This window comes from Eubalaena glacialis, chromosome 13 (genome assembly GCF_028564815.1).
Source record: "Eubalaena glacialis isolate mEubGla1 chromosome 13, mEubGla1.1.hap2.+ XY, whole genome shotgun sequence".
In the NCBI taxonomy this organism is placed as follows: Eukaryota; Metazoa; Chordata; class Mammalia; order Artiodactyla; family Balaenidae; genus Eubalaena; species Eubalaena glacialis.
In genome coordinates, this window is record NC_083728.1 from 23,964,802 (window position 1) to 23,983,087 (window position 18,286).

Genomic DNA, 18,286 nt, shown 5'->3' on the forward strand with positions numbered 1-18,286 from the left:
AGCAACTGGGCCCGTGAGCCACAACTACTGAGCCTGCGCCCCACAACGGGAGGGGCCGCGATAGTGAGAGGCCTGCGCACCGCGATGAAGAGTGGCCCCCGCACCACGATGAAGAGTGGCCCCCGCTTGCCACAACTAGAGAAAGCCCTCGCACGAAACGAAGACCCAACACAGCCAAAAATAAATAAATAAATAAAGTAGCTATTAATTTTAAAAAAATAAAATAAAATAAAATTACTTAAAATTAAAAATTCAGTCCTCAGTCACATTAGCCACATTTCAAGTGCCCAGTAGCCATATATGGCTGGTGGACATGTATGATCGAACATTGTCATCATTGCAGAAAATTCTACTGGACAGAGCTGGTATAGCTTCTTCCTTTTTTTTTTTTTTTGTTAAAATAATAAATAAGGAAATGGGTATGAGTATGTGAACTTTGAGAAGGTTACGTACCAAACTGTTAGTCAAGTTATCCTTGGGAGATGAGATTAGATGGGTGAAATAGTGGAAATGTTTCAATTCTCATTATATACATTTAAAATTTGGGATTATGAAAAAAAATTTTTTAGAATTTTTCTAATATTTATATCTATATAGATAAATATCTACCTACCTACCTACTACTTGTCTGTCTATATTTTTAAAAGCATGTTTTAGGAATTACTTGATGCCAGTGAAGTTTTAAATGACCTTTCTTGTGATAAAGACCTATGAAAAGGGAATTTAAATTTCACGGCGCTACCAATAACTCTTGAAGAGGCAAATAGCTCATGGGTGCCTCCTGCTTCACCACGCAAAACAGGATCTCGCTCACCTCACTTGACATAACCCAAGAGCCCCAAACAAAGGGCCAGGCTCTAACTGCAATAGGACAGACTGCCATTAAACAGGAGGAAGAACTTTCTGACAGTATCAACATGAAACCTTAAGGACAGGGGATCATGGAAGACTGAGGATGTTTAAGAAGAGAAACAAACCGAGGTTTGGAGCCAAACAGACCCAGGTTTGAATTCTGGCTCTTCTACCAAACCAGCAGTGTGAAAATGGGGGTAATACTAACCTTGCATGAGTGTGAAGTGCCGGGTGGTGTTCCAACTGCTTTACGTGTGTTATCACATCATCCTTAAATCCTTTTTTTTTTTTTTAAACTGTTAAAAACCACACGCCTGATAGTCGCCCCTAAATGTACTTCTCCTACAGTCTTCTCTGTCTCAGGGAATGGCTACTCCATCCTTCCACTTGCTCAAACCAAAATCTTTGGAGTTATCCTTAGTTCCTCTCTCTCATTCCTGACATTCAGTCCTTTAGCAAACCCTGATCGGTTCTACCATCGAAATATGTCCACGATCAGCCCCATCGAGACACCACCACAATCAATATGGTGATCTGAGCCACTGTAATCTCCTACTTGGATTATGGCACTGGCTTCCCAACTGTCCCCCACCCCTGTCTCCCCATGCCACCCTCATGCTTAAACCCCAAGTCTGTAGTCAGATCATATCACTCCTCTGCTAAGAACTTTCCAAAGGCTCCCTTCACATGATCATGAGCTGGCCTCCAGTCCCTCTCTGCCCTTGCCCTCTTTCAATTTCTCTCTCCTTTGACTCCATTCCAGCCACACCAGCCTTCTTGCTGTTATGCTTAAATGTGCTCTCTCTCTGCCTGGAACATTCTTGCCCCGATATCTGCATGGCTCATCCCCTCACTTCCTGTAGTCATCAATATCACAGTCTTAGAGAAGCCTTCCCTGACTATCCTTTACAACGTAGTAACCTCTAACCCACCACCATCCCCCAGTTACCCTGATTTTTCTTGTGTTCTTTAACCACTGACACAGAATGTAAGCTCCTTGATGCCAAGGACTTTGGTTTGGTTTGGTGCTGTATCTCTAAGCCCGGACCAGCTCCCTCTCCCTACAGCATGTCTGCTAATTGGAGATATACTGGTTGAATTCATCTAGATTTTAGTTCAGTCCTTCCAGTTCCCATATGCTTCCCTATCTAATGGAGATGCCAGGAGCCTGGCAGCTAAGGGACAGAAGACAAGCACTGGCATAAAGGGAGGAGGAGGAGATAGGCAGCCAGCAGGCTCCAGGGCTCTCCTCTCAAAAAGGCAGAGGACCGCATGAGCTGGTAATCATCGAAGCTGATAAGATGTGTATGATAACAGAGCAATGTGCAAATGCAGAATGATTCACCGGTGAGAGCTTTTTACATGTGCAAATCCCCCAGCTGCTGTGATCTGTTAAACTGAGAAATGCCCATATGTGGGACTCTTCTATTTCAACTCTGTGGGCAGGGCTGGCCTCCCGGTAGGTCTGCAAGTCTCACAGACCTACTGTCTGTATCATTTTGTCCCTGGGTCCCCTTTTTTCTCCCACCCCAGGTATTTGCTTTCTGAGAGTCAAACTCTGAATTTAGTGTTTTATATGGACTATTTAAGTTAATCTTTGTGACTTTATGAAACAGATGCTTTTATTATTCCCATGTTACAGATGGGGAAACTGAGGCAAAGAGCAGTCGCTTGCCTACTGTCACACAGCTGGTCGGAAGCAGAGCAGCCTAAATCCAGACCTCCTGCTCATAAGCCTGCTCCTCCTGCTCTGTGATGTCGGTAAAATCAGACAGAAGGACAGGAAAAGGTCTGGCTTTATGGGGAAGAGGCTTCCAGAAGAGCAATGAGCAATTCCCCTCCATCTCCACACAAAACAAGAAAAAATCTTGAACAGTAGCATGAGTTTTAAGTTATGACCAGAAGAAGGACTTTCTGACAGTATCTTTCAAGATAAAAACCTGCTCTCAGGAAAAGATATGGTCTCAGTTTCTAACCATTAAAATCATAGATGATCAGTGTTGTTAAGACTTAAAGACCATGAGTCCACCTCCTTCCACGTGATAAACGTGATAAGGGAGCAAGCGGGGAACAGCCCTCACCGGCAGCCAACCATTCTAGATACTGACTTTGTGGTGCCAGAAGGGACCTGAGGCCAGGAAGTCCAGAGCCAAGTAGAAACAGGCCCCTAATTTAAAGCACCCTGGGAGAAGGTAGCTCCCAGTAAAATGGGTAGGAGGCACATTTGAAAGAAGGGAGTGAAGACAAACTTCCCTACCCTCCTTGGGTGAGAAAAAATTTTGTTACTCTCCTCAGGGACTGAGCAGATTCTTCCTTTCAAATAAGGAAATACTATGTTTCTTTTTTTGCCTTGGCTGTCAGAGAGCTCAAGGCTAGATTTTACAATCATCAGGGCTAATGCTCATATTGATACAAATCCACATTGACTTCTTCCATTTTCTTCTTCATTTTAATTGTCATTTCTAGTGAAATAGCATTTTCCCCCTTTTGCCCTGTATATCAGGGAGCTTCTCACCAGATTTTAAAATAAATTATTACCTAATTACAAAGTCAATTATAAAGTCAATTAGAGTTGTAATTTTTATTTTGAAATGATTTCACACTAAAATTGCAAGAATAGTGCAGCCAGTATGGAAAACAGTATGGCAGTTCCTCAAAATATTAAAAATGGAATTACCATATGATCCAGCAATTCCACTTCTGAGTATATACCAAAAGAATTGAAAGCAGGGTCTCAAAGATATTTGTACATCCATGTTCATAGCAGCATTATTCACAATAGCCAAAAGGTGGAAGCAACCTAAATGTCCAGCAGCAGATGAAGGGATAAACAAAGTGTGGTATGTATTGTACATACAATGGAATTTTATTTAGCCTTAAAAAGAAGGAAATTCTGAAGAAAAAAAAAAAAGAAGGAAATTCTGATGCATGCTACAACATGGATGATTCTTGAGAACATTATCCTAAATGAAAGAAGATATCTACATAAAGACAAATATTGTATAATTCCACTTATTTAAGGTATGTAAAGTAGTCAGATTCATAGACAAAGTAGAACAGTGGTTGCCAAGAGCTGGCAGAGGGGAGTGGGGAGTGAGGAGTCATTGTTTAATGGGTACACAGGTTCACTTTAACAAGATGACAAGAGATCTGGAGATGGCTGTGGTGATGGTTGAACAACAGTGTGAATGTACTTAATGCCACTGAACTTAAAAACATATACTTAAAAATGGCTGCGAGGGTAAATTTTATGTGTATTATACAATTTAAAATAATTTTTTAAAAGTTACAAGAATGAAGGATGAACTAAGGTGTCTACCATGATTATTTTTGTAATCTGGTCAGTTAATAAACAGTGACTGCTTTCAAATTGGAAAAAAAAAAATTACAAGAATGGTTCAAAGAACTCCTAAGTACCCTTCACCCAGATTCGCCAGTTGTTATCATTTTGCTATATATGCTTTGCTCTTCTAAATATACACACAATATATTTCTAAATCTTTTGAAAGTAAGTTGAAGAAACCATCTCCTTTAACGGCCAAGGACCTCAGTGTGTACTTCCTAAGGACAAGGAGATTCTCTTACATAACCACAGTAAAATTACCAACATCAGGACATTTAGCATTAATACAGTACTAGTATCTCATCCGCTGTTCATTTTCACACTTCACCAAGGGTCTCCATAATCCATTTTCTTCTTGTTTCTGATATTCTGTTGGGGTTGGAGGGAGGCTGAAGAACACCTACCAGACCCTGCAAATTTTACAGATGACGGTAGTGAAGCTCCAGAAAGGGAACGAGCCTGGCTGAAAGTCACACAGCTCTTGTCCAGAAGTGCCACCCTCCCAATATCCCCAGGCTCTGTCCCCAGGGCTAAAGCCCACAGCCTTTAGAAGCCATGAAAAACCCTCGTTCCAGCTTTGGTGCTGCTTCTCAGCCACCTAGAAATTACTCTTCTTCATCGTCAGCTCTGAACCTGTGACTACAAATTCTGCAACTCAGCACCCTTGTGGTTAAACCCCTTAAATCCCCAAATGACAGAAAAGCATCATGGCAAAATAGCCTCTAGTGAGTGCGATGGAGGCTGCGAAGTTACCCATCTCACCCCTTAGACCTTCTGTAACTGGAAGGTAAGATTTTTCTATGAGTTATATAAAAGGAATAGAGGACTTAAAGAATGCTTTTTGCTTCCAACCCCAAGGAGGGATCTTAAACGCTTCCTATAACAAATGCTGGCAATATCTCCTGTGTTTCTCAAATGGGTTTTTTCATTTTCCCCAAACAGTGGAAGCTATCAGTACTGGGGGCTGTATTTTTGGCTTGAGGGGGCTGTATTTTTGGCTTGAGTGGCCTGGGTGTGCCTCTCCAATATGACTAGGCTTATTTACATATGGAAAATCATCCCAGAGGGTGAATATATTCTCTCCAGCACAGTTCCAGGGTTGTGTGTACAGAATTTGTTTTGAAAACAGGTGGCTCCTTTGGGATAGATGAGTGAGGGTGGTGTCACAGTGCACACGGTGAGACGCTTCCTGCCTGGGAGGGTGCTGGGGTGCAGTGAAAGCTCTCAGATTTCCTGGAGCAACCACCTGGTAGCGAGTGAGCTTAGAGAAGGCCTTTGCCTCTCTGGGCCTCAGGCTCCTCATCTGTCAAATGGGGACAATGCCACCTGGTTAGTTGCCAGGAAGTATTTTCAGGATAAGTGATAGCCTCTATGGAGTGCCTCACACAATGTGGGCACACAGGGAGCACTCCGTACCTGAGCTGGGCCCTACTCCCTTGTGATGGGTCACTATGGGCTTCCTGGCCCTTGGATCTGTGCCAGATGGGCAGTAAGAACCTCTGTAGCACTGAAAGTATGTTTATTACTAACACTTGTGTCAAGGGGTGTCATAACTGGTTCCTTCTGAATGAGCTTTTCTCCCAAATAAATCCTGATGTGTCCTCCTCCCTGCCTGATTCTGATCCGCTGCTGTTTGTTGCAGAGTGTATGCGGGAGGGGAGGGATTCTGAAGCTCACAGCCCGGAGGCTGGGAGGTTCTCACACATCCCTCCCCACACTGTCCCACTCATTCTTCCTTCGAATAGCACCCTTACCCACAGTGCATGTTAATGCTTTGGTGACCTGCCTCTGCTCTGTCCCTCCAATGCTGCCCCTTAATATTGACATTAACCATTTCACTTAGAGTGTGGGGTTCGGGTGAGATGACAGCCAGCACCCTCCTGTCTCAAATCTCTTGGAGATGGTCTTTATCATTGATTATGAAGGCTTAGCCTTCCAAAGCCTTGGCTTCCTATTCCACTGAAGGGGGAAGAGAGTCTCTGGATGGCCAAATTGATCTTGATCAAAAAGGTACTAATAGGACTTCCCTGGTGGCGCAGTGGTTAAGAATCCGCCTGCCAATGCAGGGGACACGGGTTCGAGCCCTGGTCTGGGAAGATCCCACATGCCGCGGAGCAACTAAGCCCGTGCACCACAACTACTGAGCCTGCGCTCTAGGGCCCGTGAACCACAACTAATGAGTCCGTGCACCACAATTACTGAAGCCCACGCGCCTAGAGCCCATGCTCCGCAACAAGAGAAGCCACCGCAATGAGAAGCCTGCACACCGCAACGAAGAGTAGCCCCCGCTCGCCACAACTAGAGAAAGCCCACGCGCAGCAATGAAGACCCAATGCAGCCAAAAATAAAATAAATGAAACAAATAAATTTTTTAAAAAAAGGTACTAATACCATCTAACGTGTATTGAGCACATACTATGTACCAGGGACTTTACATGTGTAACCGAACATAACTAGGGCCTCATGCTGCCCACTGTCTGCTTGGTAACTGAACTCAAAGAAACAGCACTATTGCATAAAATCATAAATAAGAGCTATTCAAAAAAAAAAAAAAAAAAAGGAGCTATTCAAATGTTTACTTGGTTTCTCAAGAAAATGCCAAAGGAGAAACACATTCTCAGTGCACAGAAAAGCTCTTTGAAGACCTCTTTGGGCATTTCTCATTCTCAAGTTCTTCTATCTGTTACAAAGTAGCTTCAGAAAAAGCTTTGTTCTTTCTCTGTTCCCCTCAAGACTTCCCAAAGCCCCAGCCCTCACAGCCTCTCCCCCTACATATGGTGCCCTTGCTCCCAGGCTGCTCTTCTAGTCTAATTTCTCACCCACCGCTCCCCTAGAAAACTTGCTCTGCCTCCTATGCTGGAAGTTTTTTCTCTCACTTCCCAGGAAGCTGGACGCAGCGGTCCTGGTGAATAAAATCCTCCCCCTTGCTGTTCATGTACCACCTCTTTTAATCCTCAACAGCCATTAAGTGGCAGACCTAGGATCTTAGCCCAAGTCATTAGACTCCAGTCAGATGCTTAGCAAGATGGCTGTCATAGAATAAATGCTCAATAAAAAGCTTCCCACCCCTTCTTTGGTCATGTCAGGTCTACTCAAGAACCTTCGGGCTTCCCTGGTGGCGCAGTGGTTGGGAGTCTGCCTGTCAATGCAGGGGACACGGGTTCGAGCCCTGGTCTGGGAAGATCCCACATGCCGCAGAGCAACTGGGCCCGTGAGCCACAATTACTGAGCCTGCGCGTCTAGAGCCTGTGCTCCGCAACAAGAGAGGCCGCGATGGTGAGAGGCCCGCGCACCGCGATGAAGGGTGGCCCCCACTTGCCGCAGCTAGAGAAGGCCCTCGCACAGAAACAAAGACCCAACACAGCCATAAATAAATAAATAAATAAATAAATAAATAAATAAATAAATAAATAAATAAATAAATAAATAAAATTACGAACCTTCAAGGGCTCCCTATTGCCTAGAGCAGGGGGTCAGCAAACAATGGCGCACAGGCCAAATCTAGCCTGCCACCTGTTTTGTTTTGTTTTTTTAAAAAATAAATTCATTTATTTTTGGCTGAGTTGGGTCTTTGTTGTTGCGTGCGGGCTTTCTCTAGTTGCGGCGATCGGGGGCTACTCTTCGTTGTGATGTGCGGGCTTCTCATTGCGGTGGCTTCTCTTGTTGCGGAGCACGGGCTCTAGGAGTGCGGGCTCAGTAGTTGTGGTGCACGGGCTTAGTTGCGCCGTGGCATGTGGGATCTTCCCCGACCAGGGCTCGAACCCGTGTCCCCTGCATTCGCAGGCGGATTCTTAACCACTGTGCCACCAGGGAAGCCCGCCTGCCACCTGTTTTTGCAAATAAAACTTTATTGGAACACTAAAGCTGCTTTCACCATGCAGAGTTGAGTAGTTACAACAGAGACCATAAGGCCTATAAAACCTAAAATATTTATTATTTGGCCTTTTATAGAAAGAGTTTGCTGACCCTTGGCCTACAGAATAAGAGGGAACGCAGACTGCCTCTTATACTCCTTTGGATCTGCTACAGAGCAAGTACTTAATAAATACATTTCAAATGAATGAACAAAACGTCCACACCATCATCTTGGAGCCACAGACCTACACGCAAGGAGATCTCTAAATATAGTCAGACACCCCAACTTACCTGGTCCCCAAACCATGCCACCCCATCCTTGTAGGTCACAGGCAGCCCTTCCAGGACTGCTGCAGACATCCCAGACTCCTCGACCCTCTGGAGCTATCAGGGAAGTCGAGATGATTGAGTCCACTGCTTCTCTCCTCTCTTACATCCACTCGCTCTTCTGACAGACAAATTCCCTACTCCTCCTTCTTTGCTGTGTAACATGAAAACAGCTTTCTTCTAAATTCAACAAACAAAAGTATAATGTTGAATGTGCTTTTCAAACTATACTCACCCCTCACTCGTGAAAACCACTGATCTTGTCCAACACGCTCATTTTGTCACTGGGGAAACCGGAGGGCAGGTGACGGACTCAAGGCACTCAAGGGGGTCCCACGGGACAGAAGCAGAGCCGGGCTCTCCAGAGCTCCCGATGCCGGCTCAGTGCCCGGTGTTCCTCTGAGTCCGCTCCTCGCGGGGGTGGTGTTGGGGGGTGGGTACTGGTGGGGGAGGGCTCCTGTCTCTCCTGGCACCGCCAGGCTGGGCTCTTGTGCTGCCATGGCCTCTACCAGGCCCCTCAGGGCTCTCAAAGCTAAACCATGGGTTTTCCCAAGGGAGAGAGGTGACTTGGTCCCGGGTCTGTGGTGCCGAGGCTGGAGTGAGACAGGCACCCTGAGTTCTAGGCCCAGCGCTACCAACAAGGAGAGCCAGCCCAGGCCAGTGACCGATGGCTTCCAGGCCCCGCCGGAGGGACCAAGGAGAGCTCCTTAGGTCCCACCGACCGCCTCCTTGTCTCTGGTCTGCATCCCCTCTCAGGCTGCTCACTCCTCATCCTTGACCCGGGACGCCGGCTCCTGTCACGCTGCCCATCTGTCTCTGGCTCCTTGTACCTCCCCCCACGGTCATGCCTCACTCCAGTCTCTGGCAACACCCTTTCATTCTGACAGAGCTGCTTGACAAGCTACTGGCAAACCAGCAGCCTGTGGGCCCAACGCAGCCTACGTATGTGTTCTGTTTGCCTAACACAGTATTTCAAAAACAATTTGAGTTCGTTGCTCACATTTGAAAACCGGTAGGAATCATCTGAAACACTGCGTTTCTGGGTTCTCCTGAAAAATCTAAAGATTGGCAGTGCCGGGCCTGCATTACTTCCTGGCATGGCATCAGCTGACTGGGTCTACGGAGCAGCGGCCCCACCTGGATGGGGAACGTGCGCCCCAGTCCTCACCGTTCCCTGCCGCCGCCCCAGTCCGTCTGCTACACTCCTTGAGAAGACCTGCCGGCCTTGCGAGGCATTTGAGTTTGCAACCCCATCTTGCCTCTATGTCTCCCATCCGTCTCCTCAGATAAGACCCTCCCACTCTGAGGCCACCTCCAGTGATTAACCCATCCCCACCCAGCCTCCCAGCCATCCCTTACTCAGTCCCACAAGTGTCCAGAGAGACAGTGCCCCAGGTGCGGCCCCAAACACCTCTCCGGACCCATGGCTCAGCCCCCAGGATCCCCCACTGTAAGGCCCGCAACTCCCATGGTGGTTATTCAGGAAACACGAGGGTCAACCCAACATCTTTTATTGATTCTAAACAAGGACCCCTGCATTCTTATACTGAGGCAGGAGTTCTTGGATTTTGTACCGGGGTGCTATAATGGCTTGGACAATCCTCAATGGGGGGAGGTATTTCTGGGGTGCCATAAAAATGGGATGACGAGGTTTAGTCTTCTCTAAGCTACACAAATCCAGCATCACAGCCTTGGGGCCGTAGATCCCTTTCTTCTTGGGCTGGATTGGGGTGAATGGTGGACACTGGCGAGGCTCCACCAGCAGCCGCATCAGGTCCTTCCGGAAGACATTCCAGCTGTTCTCCTCGAGGAACTTCTGGCACACATCTTCATCGCTGAAGGCAAGGCACAGATGCTGAGGTTCCCACACAAGCCCCTCCAGCCCTGCCTCCTTCCAGTCCCTGAACACACTGAGCCCTGTCCCACCTCCGCGCCTTTTCCCAGACTCTTCCCTCTGCCTCCTTTACCTTTCCGCACTTTCATCACCTAGACCTGTACTATTCCATGTGGTGGCCATGAGCCACATGTGGCTACTGAGTACCTGAAGTGTGAATCTGAATTAGAGGTGTGCTCTGAGTGTAAAATACACACCAGATTTCAAAGACTTAGAACAACAAAAAAAAGAATGCAGAATATCTCAATAATTTTTATGTTGATTACATGTTGAAACGATAACATTTTAGATATACTGCATTCAATAAAATATATTATTACAATTAATTTCACCCATTTCTTTTGATTTCTTATAATGTGGCTACTGAAAATTTTAAATTACGTATGTGATCATTAGCCATCAGGGAAATGTAAGCCAAAGCCACACAAGATACCACTTATGTCCACTAGGATGATGATAATTAAAAAGACAAATAATAATAAGTGTTAATGGGGATGTGGAGATATTGGAGCGAGGGTTCCAATACATTGCTTCCAGGAATGTAAAATGATGCAGCCACTTTGAAAAAACAGTCTAGCAGTTCCTCAAAAGGTTAAAGTTAACTTATGACCCAGGAATTCCACTCCTAATTATATACCCAAGAGAAATGAAAACATATGTCCACACAAAAACTTGAACAAGAATGTTCATAGCAGCATTATTCATAATAGCCAAAAAGTGGAAACAACCCAACTGTCCATCAGCTGATGAATGGGTAAATAAAAGAGTGGTATATCCATGCACTGGAATATTATTTGACAATAAAAATGAATGAAGTACTGATACATGCTAAAACATGAATGAACCTTGAAAACACTATGTTAAGAAGCCAGTCACATATACATAGTTCCATTTATCTGAAATGGCCAGACAAGGCCACTCTATAGAAAGTCCATTGGTAGCTACCTTGGACTGGTCTTGGTGCCCTGGCTCTACTCTGCCCCCTTCCCTCATAGCACGTGAGGGTGAGGAAAGTGGGGGAGGGTGGAATGGGCTCAGGACTCATTGGTTTATTTTCTTCTGAGATCTCAGCAAGGGAAGGGCACACTCAACTTCCACTGACTCACCTGTACTCTCACCTAAGGAGGCAACTCTGATAAATCACTAACACATTAGAGCATTCTTCTGGGTAGATTATATTGACCAGGACAAAATCAACTTTGATTCATAGAGATCAACTTAATATAAAATCTAGAGGTCAGAATGGGCTACAAGTTAGTCCTGGTGGTCTCAGCATTGCCAGCGTCAGCTCCTACCAGCTCACGAGAGCAACTCCATGCTCGATGACATCAGGTTGGTAGCTCAAAACCAGCCATGGCGGTAGTATGTGCACCACAGAAACCAGCAAACACTTCCAATCAGGTTACCTCCCACCTCCCAGAGAGCTGCTTGTTGAACATTTCCCAGCACACCACTGGATAGTCTCCAACTAAAAAGTCCCTTTAACTCCCAATTTCTTACATAATAAATAACAATATCTAACTCTGCTTCACACTTACCATGACCAGGCACTTTACACTTGTTAACTCATTTGATCCTCAGGACCACCCCATTTCACAAACATGGAAACTAAGTCTCAGTGGGGCGAAGGAACTCACCAAAACCTATGAGGGGGCAAGCACGTGCTTACAGATGAAGGGATTTTTTTTCTTTTTTTTTTTTGATCCAGAGTCTAAGTTAAGACAGACAAGATTCCACATAACCTCCTGATGCCGATGGTCACATTGATTTCTAGTCTAGTCTTTCACTAAATGGGGCAGCTCTTCTAAAGTCCTCAGCTTCATGCAGCAATTCCAGTTCCACTCTCTGCCTCGCTTGAACTGAAAGTGTCATCTGTCCTTGCAGGATGCAACACTTCAGCCCATGGTGCCCTCAGCCACCACCCCACCCCATGCCTGCCTGGCAATCCAGCACTAGATCACACTCTGTGCTTTGGTTTTAGGCTGCTCTTCATTTGGGCCCTTGGAGATTTCCCTTCTTTCCTGTGAACTCAGCTGTTCATATTCTACATGGGGGAGAGGCTTCAGATAATCTAGCCCATAGCATCCACAGGACAGGTGTCTCACCAACTGACTGTGTGATCTTCAGGATGTCACGTCCCCTTTCCTGGGCCTCACAGTCCTCAATTAAAACATGGAGCATTTGAGCTAGATAATGCTTATATTTTCTGCCTGCTTTAGCAGTCTAGAAAACCATGAGTTCTACAATTAATGAATAAGCGAGAATTCTATCTGTCAGCATTGCAGACGATTGCAGCAAAGTGCTGACTGGGCAGCACAGATGCTGAGTGCCCAAACATCTGCCACCCTCAAGGCTACATAAACCTTCTCTGAATTTCAATTCAACCAACATTAACTGACACCCATCATGTACCAGATGTTATGTGAGAAGCTAAGGCTCCTTAAATCCTTTTTTGAGTAGCTATTTTCTAAATAGCTATTTTTTATGTTGGTAGTACGCAGGAATCAGAGAATTGGGGCATCGCTGAACTGCAAGGAACCACCAGTGTTTCACAACTTTTTTTTTTTTTTTTTTTTCACAAAACTGCCCCAATTTGGACCATAGCTACATATCATCTGTTCTTTTATTAATGATCTTTTTAAATTCTACTTAGTTTCTTTTACTTAAGTATTTACTTTGGCTTTGTTCTAAGCAACAAGTTTGTCAAATCATGGGTTTAGTGAGCTAGTCATGTTTTTCTAGTTCACACTAGAATAAATACATAGCTGTTTACAATCCGCGTACCACCTAAAGTCATCTTGTAAGCCTTCTGTGAATATGATCCATACTTCGGGAAACACTGTTCTAGTCTAATTTTCTTGTTTTGTAGATTGGAGTCTGAAGCCTAGAGGAGGGAAAATGACTTATCCAAGGTCATATAGATCCCATGTCAAATTCTTTCATGTGCTTATTGGACACTGCTGAAGCAACTCTACAGATTTGCTTGCCTTCACACCTCCTCTTTCTCAACCACAGAAATCCCTTGCTTCCCACACCTGCCCACAAAACGATGTCTGATCACAGCGTCACCACAAGAAAAGAAAAAGGAGGGAGGATGCAAAATTGTACAATCGGTATGATCTCCATTATGAAGCTTTGTGTGCCTGAACGATAAATACCTATTTGGTACACAGCCATGCGGTAAAAAATAAATACTGAAAGGAAATACATAAAATGCTAATTGAGATTGTTGGAGGAATGCAAATGCATTTAAGAAGGTCTTCACCTTCTTAAATGTTCAGCATTTTCCAGTTTTCCCTAATGAGTGTGTCCCATTTATTCATTCACTCGCCCAACGTTTATCACACACCTACCATGTGCCAGGTACTGTACAGGTGCTAGAGATGAAAGGTGGATAAAGCCCAATCCCTGCGTTCATGAAGCAATTAACCAAGTGGTGGGGAAAGAACTGTGCGAAAACTACACAGCTGTAAACAGCTGTAATATAACGTGGTGTGGCCACTGTGAGAGCTACGTAGGGAGGATTATGAGTGCACAGAAAGGTGTACTTAGCCCAGCCTGGGGTCAGCCATGAAAGGTTTTCTGGAGGAGATGAACCTTAAAGAATGAGAAGAAATTTATCAGAAAATAAAGGGGAGGGGAGCAGGATTGAGGGATGGCATTGCAGGCAGAGGGCCTGCACTGGCAAAGGCAAGTATGTGCAGGTCCAGGAGGCAATCTGCCTGGGTTGCTGGAGTGGGTTAGAGGTGGCAGGAGGTGCTGCAGGGGAGTTGAAGGGTCAGAAAATGAAGGGCCATTTACGTGGCATTGAATCTGCACTGTATCCTACACGCAGTGAGATACCACTGAAAGGTTTTAAGCAGGAGTTTAACACGGCCAGATTTGGGTTTTAGCAAGAGCAAAGTATGCAGAAAGGATCTGGCAGGGAGAGACCGAGGCAGGGGACCAGCGGTAAGACGGCTACATAAGTCTCGGCTGGGGATCCCAAAGTGGGGGTGAGGGTGTCAGCCAGGGAGGTGAATGAGATCCACTGGGCTGTGTGAAGAAAACAGTAGGACTTCATTTATATTTATCTTTGTCTTATTCTTTCTAAAGATCTATTTGTTGCATGTTTATAATATATATGATATATTCGTATAGCAATATATGGACATAATAAATAGAAATAAATTAAATAACATATATTATTTATATCACATATATATTCTGGGGGTATACACTCAAACACTCTTTAGTAATAGTGGTGTTAGATCAAAACAGTTTTGTGAGCAGTGGTCCAGACAATAAATTCGTTTTTACCTAAAAATTAGTTTTTTTTTCCACGCTATAAAAGTATTCACTCTGGAAAATTTGGAAACTAGGGAAATATAAAAAGAAATTTTGGGGCTTCCCTGGTGGCGCAGTGGTTGAGAATCTGCCTGCTAATGCAGGGGACACGGGTTCGAGCCCTGGTCTGGGAAGATCCCACATGCCGCAGAGCAACTAGGCCCGTGAGCCACAACTACTGAGCCTGCACGTCTGGAGCCTGTGCTCCGCAACAAGAGAGGTCGCGATAGTGAAGAGGCCAGCGCACCGCGATGAAGAGTGGCCCCTGCTTGCCGCAACTAGAGAAAGCCCTCGCACAGAAACGAAGACCCAACACAGCCAAAAATAAATATAAAAATAAATAAATTAATTTTTTAAAAAATCTTTTTTATAAAATCTTTCAAGATAAATATTTTTTTAATTATAAAAGTAATATATCATCATTAACAAACATTTGGAGAATAAAGGGAAAAAAACCCACTTGGAATGTCACTACCCTGACAACAACTTTAAAAAGTATATCTTTTTTTCCCCTCATTATAAAAGAAATGCATACTCACTGCAAAACCAATTAAACATCAGAGGAATATATAACTATAACCAGAAAGTCCCTTTTAGTCCGACCTTCCAGAGAGAATGACTATTACAAATTGGGCAATACCACAGATATTATCATTTTTGCTCATTTTCCTTCTAGATTTTTCTCATGTGTTTTACAAAGGCATAGTCATAGTATGTATATATACAATTTTGTACCCTGTCCTTTTCTTGTAGCATTTTATCACTCATTTACTTACGATTTTTAAATAAAAGTTACTTTCTATCAAGGGAATGTACCACAGTTTTCTAAACTATCCCCCTGGTGTGACACATGTGGGTAAAGGTGGTTGTTTTTCTACTATGAATATGGCGGCTACGAACATCTTAGTGTATGTAGCTTTCCCTATAATTTAGTTACATACAGATAAATTCACAGGTAGACCATTGCTTCAAAGGGTAGGAACAGTTTTGTGGCCCTTGAAACATTATCTAAAATTATTATCAAAAGGATTGAGCCAATTTCGAGTGTACCAACAATTATCAGTTTCATTCCACCAGTGTCAGCTTTAGGTATCATCACTTTTTTCTTTCTTTTACCAAAATAAGAGGCAAAAAAATTGTTCATTTGATCTCGTGGGAGGTACGCACATTTCCAGCACTGACCTGGGGTACTTGATCTCGAACTTCGACAATTTTTCTATTGTCTTACTGTCAATCAGTTCACAAAACTTCTCTTTCCTAATCCGTATCACCTCAGCTCCCAGGCTCACCAGGATCAAGGGCCGAGTGTCATGCTGGCTCTCCGGGAGGAGGATCTGGTGAAGGCCCTAGAAAAAAGAAGCCCCAGAAAGTTTGAGACCATCCACTTGTACAAGCAGATTTTCAGGGTAGGCAAAACAAGGCCCGGAACAGGAGGTGAATCCATCTGGGGTCATTCAGCAAGTGACGGGGAGAAGTCCACAACTCTCTTTGCTAATGACATCAAAGTCCTCGGGCTCCTCACATTAGAAGAGCCCTCAAGGCACTTTGTCAGCTGTCCTACCCACGGGCAGCAGGCTCTGCAAGAGTCGCACTCGCACAGTCGCTTGCCGGGCGACGGCATTTTACAAGCTTTCCCTGGTGTCCGGTCTCGACTCTTCTTTGTGCCAGGCCAGCCCGTCTTCTCTTCCTCAGGACTATGACAGACTGCTCATCCTCCTCTTCTACACCTTCCCTTTTACAGCTGTCACACCCTCCCTCACCCTTTCCTCCAGGGCTTCCTTCATAAGCGTGTGTCGCCTTAGTTCCTTCCGTCCCTCACAGGCTCTGGGGCCACTGGCAGTCCCTGTGCGGCTCCCGTTGCTCCTCGGGCTCCCTGGCGTGGATTCCTACTCAGTTATATCTGGAAGGGAGATGGAGATCAACAGGCACAGCTTTACAGAGTGCAACCCCCTTTGTAAGGAGACACTCTGAGATGGGGCAAAGCCGGGACCAGAGTCTTTGCTGCTGAAACCCCAATCCAGGGCTCACTCAGCCTCTCGGCTATTAAGACTCAGGCAAGGAGGGGAGGGGAGGTCCAGAGCCTACAATGCCCAGCTGTCTTGGGCTTAAGAAGACATCAGCCATAAACCAAGAGCTCTGCTCTATAGAGGCCGTGTGGGATTGAGAATAATCCTGGCTTCAGAAGAAAGATCCATATGTTTACTTGTCATGCGACTTTGGGCAAAGTTATACGTCCCTGGGCCACTGTTTGCTCACCTGTGAAACAGAGGTGAGAATACCTGCCCTGCATGTCTCTGAAGGATTCTCAGTTTGAAAGGAGATGTGAAGTAGGGTTTGGAACAGCTTCCCCTTCCCCGCCCTCACCCACACCACCACCACTGTTTGGGTTCCAGACCTTGAAGAATGACCATCTACTCTGAGCCCTGGCCTTGTCTCTCCTTGGTAAGACTGGAATGGAGATGTGTTATCTTTCTTATGAAGCTGTTGAAGGTCCAAACAAGGTGGTGTGTGTGAGGATGCTCTGGGAGACGCGAAGCTCCCCACACTTTAGTTGTGCTCAGTGCGCTGGGCGTAAAGGCCCTTCTGACCAGCGCCAGGCCTTGCACAGAAGCCAGATGGCTGCTCTTCAGTCAGCTCCTACTGTGTGGGAGAGACATGCGTGTAGATGTAATCCTCACAACCACCCGGGGGTATAGGGATTATCAGCCTCAGATGTGGAAAATAAGGTTCAAAAAAGGAAACTTACTTGTCAAAGGTCATGTATCTTATAATTACAATAACAATGATGACGATGATGATGACGGTGACGACAGCACCAGCTAATGTTTAACGAGCCTTCACTAAATCCCAGGCCCTCTTGTAGCTTTGGGGTGTGTTAGCTCATGGAACCCTCACTAGAACCCCATGCGGTGAGTCCTTTTATGATCATCATTTTACAGAGGATGCTGATGAGATTAAGAAACTTGTCCAACATCATACAGCACGGAAGCAATAAAGCTAGGATTTGAACTCGGAGGGGCCTGTCTTTAGAGTCCATGCTTTTAACCACTACACTCCGAGGAAACTGAGGCACAAAGTTAACTAACCTGCCCAAGGTAACAGGACAGAAAGTGGTGGAGCCGGGATTTGAACCAGCCATCTGTCCAGGGCCTCACTGAGGGCAGCACCGTCAGCAGGCACTGTTATCCACCTCCAATCCACCCCACACATTCCAGCCGGAGTCAGGTCTTCAAGTAGCTTCCCAAAGCGCCCAGGATAAAACAGAACTCTTCATTGTGGCCACCGAGGCTTTGGCTATCTCACCCTTGTGAGGCTGCTGCCTCGTTTACTCTGTTCCAGCCATGCTGCCCTCCCTTCCAGTCCCCTCAACATGCTTCCTGCCTCAGGCTCAACCTGCTCTTCCTCTGTCTGGAACACTTCCCCCCAGGTTGTCTGTAGTTTATTCCTTTTGTCACTCAGGTCCCAGCTTAAACATGGCTGCCTCAGAGCAGCCTTCCCTGACCACTCCTTTTAGGAAGACCACCCCCTTCAACACAGCTTTCTGTTCCATTCCCAACAGCAATTTAAAACTTTCTGTGTGTTTGCTGCTTTATCTGTTTACTGTCTGTCTCCAGACTAGATCATTAGCCCCATAAGGGCAAGAATAATGTCAGTTTACTCGCCCACACTGGCACCTTGGGCCATGCTTG

At 45.4% G+C, this 18,286-nt stretch overlaps 1 protein-coding gene across 4 annotated transcripts in view; it reads right to left on the reverse strand.

Annotated features, from left to right (window-relative positions):
• CNBD2 (cyclic nucleotide binding domain containing 2) overlaps positions 1–18,286 on the reverse strand; it is a 177,973-nt gene that overhangs the window by 99,396 nt on the left and 60,291 nt on the right. For 2 of the 4 annotated variants that reach the window (XM_061210171.1, XM_061210170.1), the window contains exon 12: positions 15,780–15,943. In XM_061210171.1, the coding sequence (XP_061066154.1) occupies positions 15,780–15,943 (164 nt within the window). Of the gene's footprint in view, positions 1–9,885; positions 10,213–15,779; positions 15,944–18,286 lie in introns of those variants that run through there. The other 2 variants (XM_061210169.1, XM_061210172.1) reach the window with 2 other exon arrangements.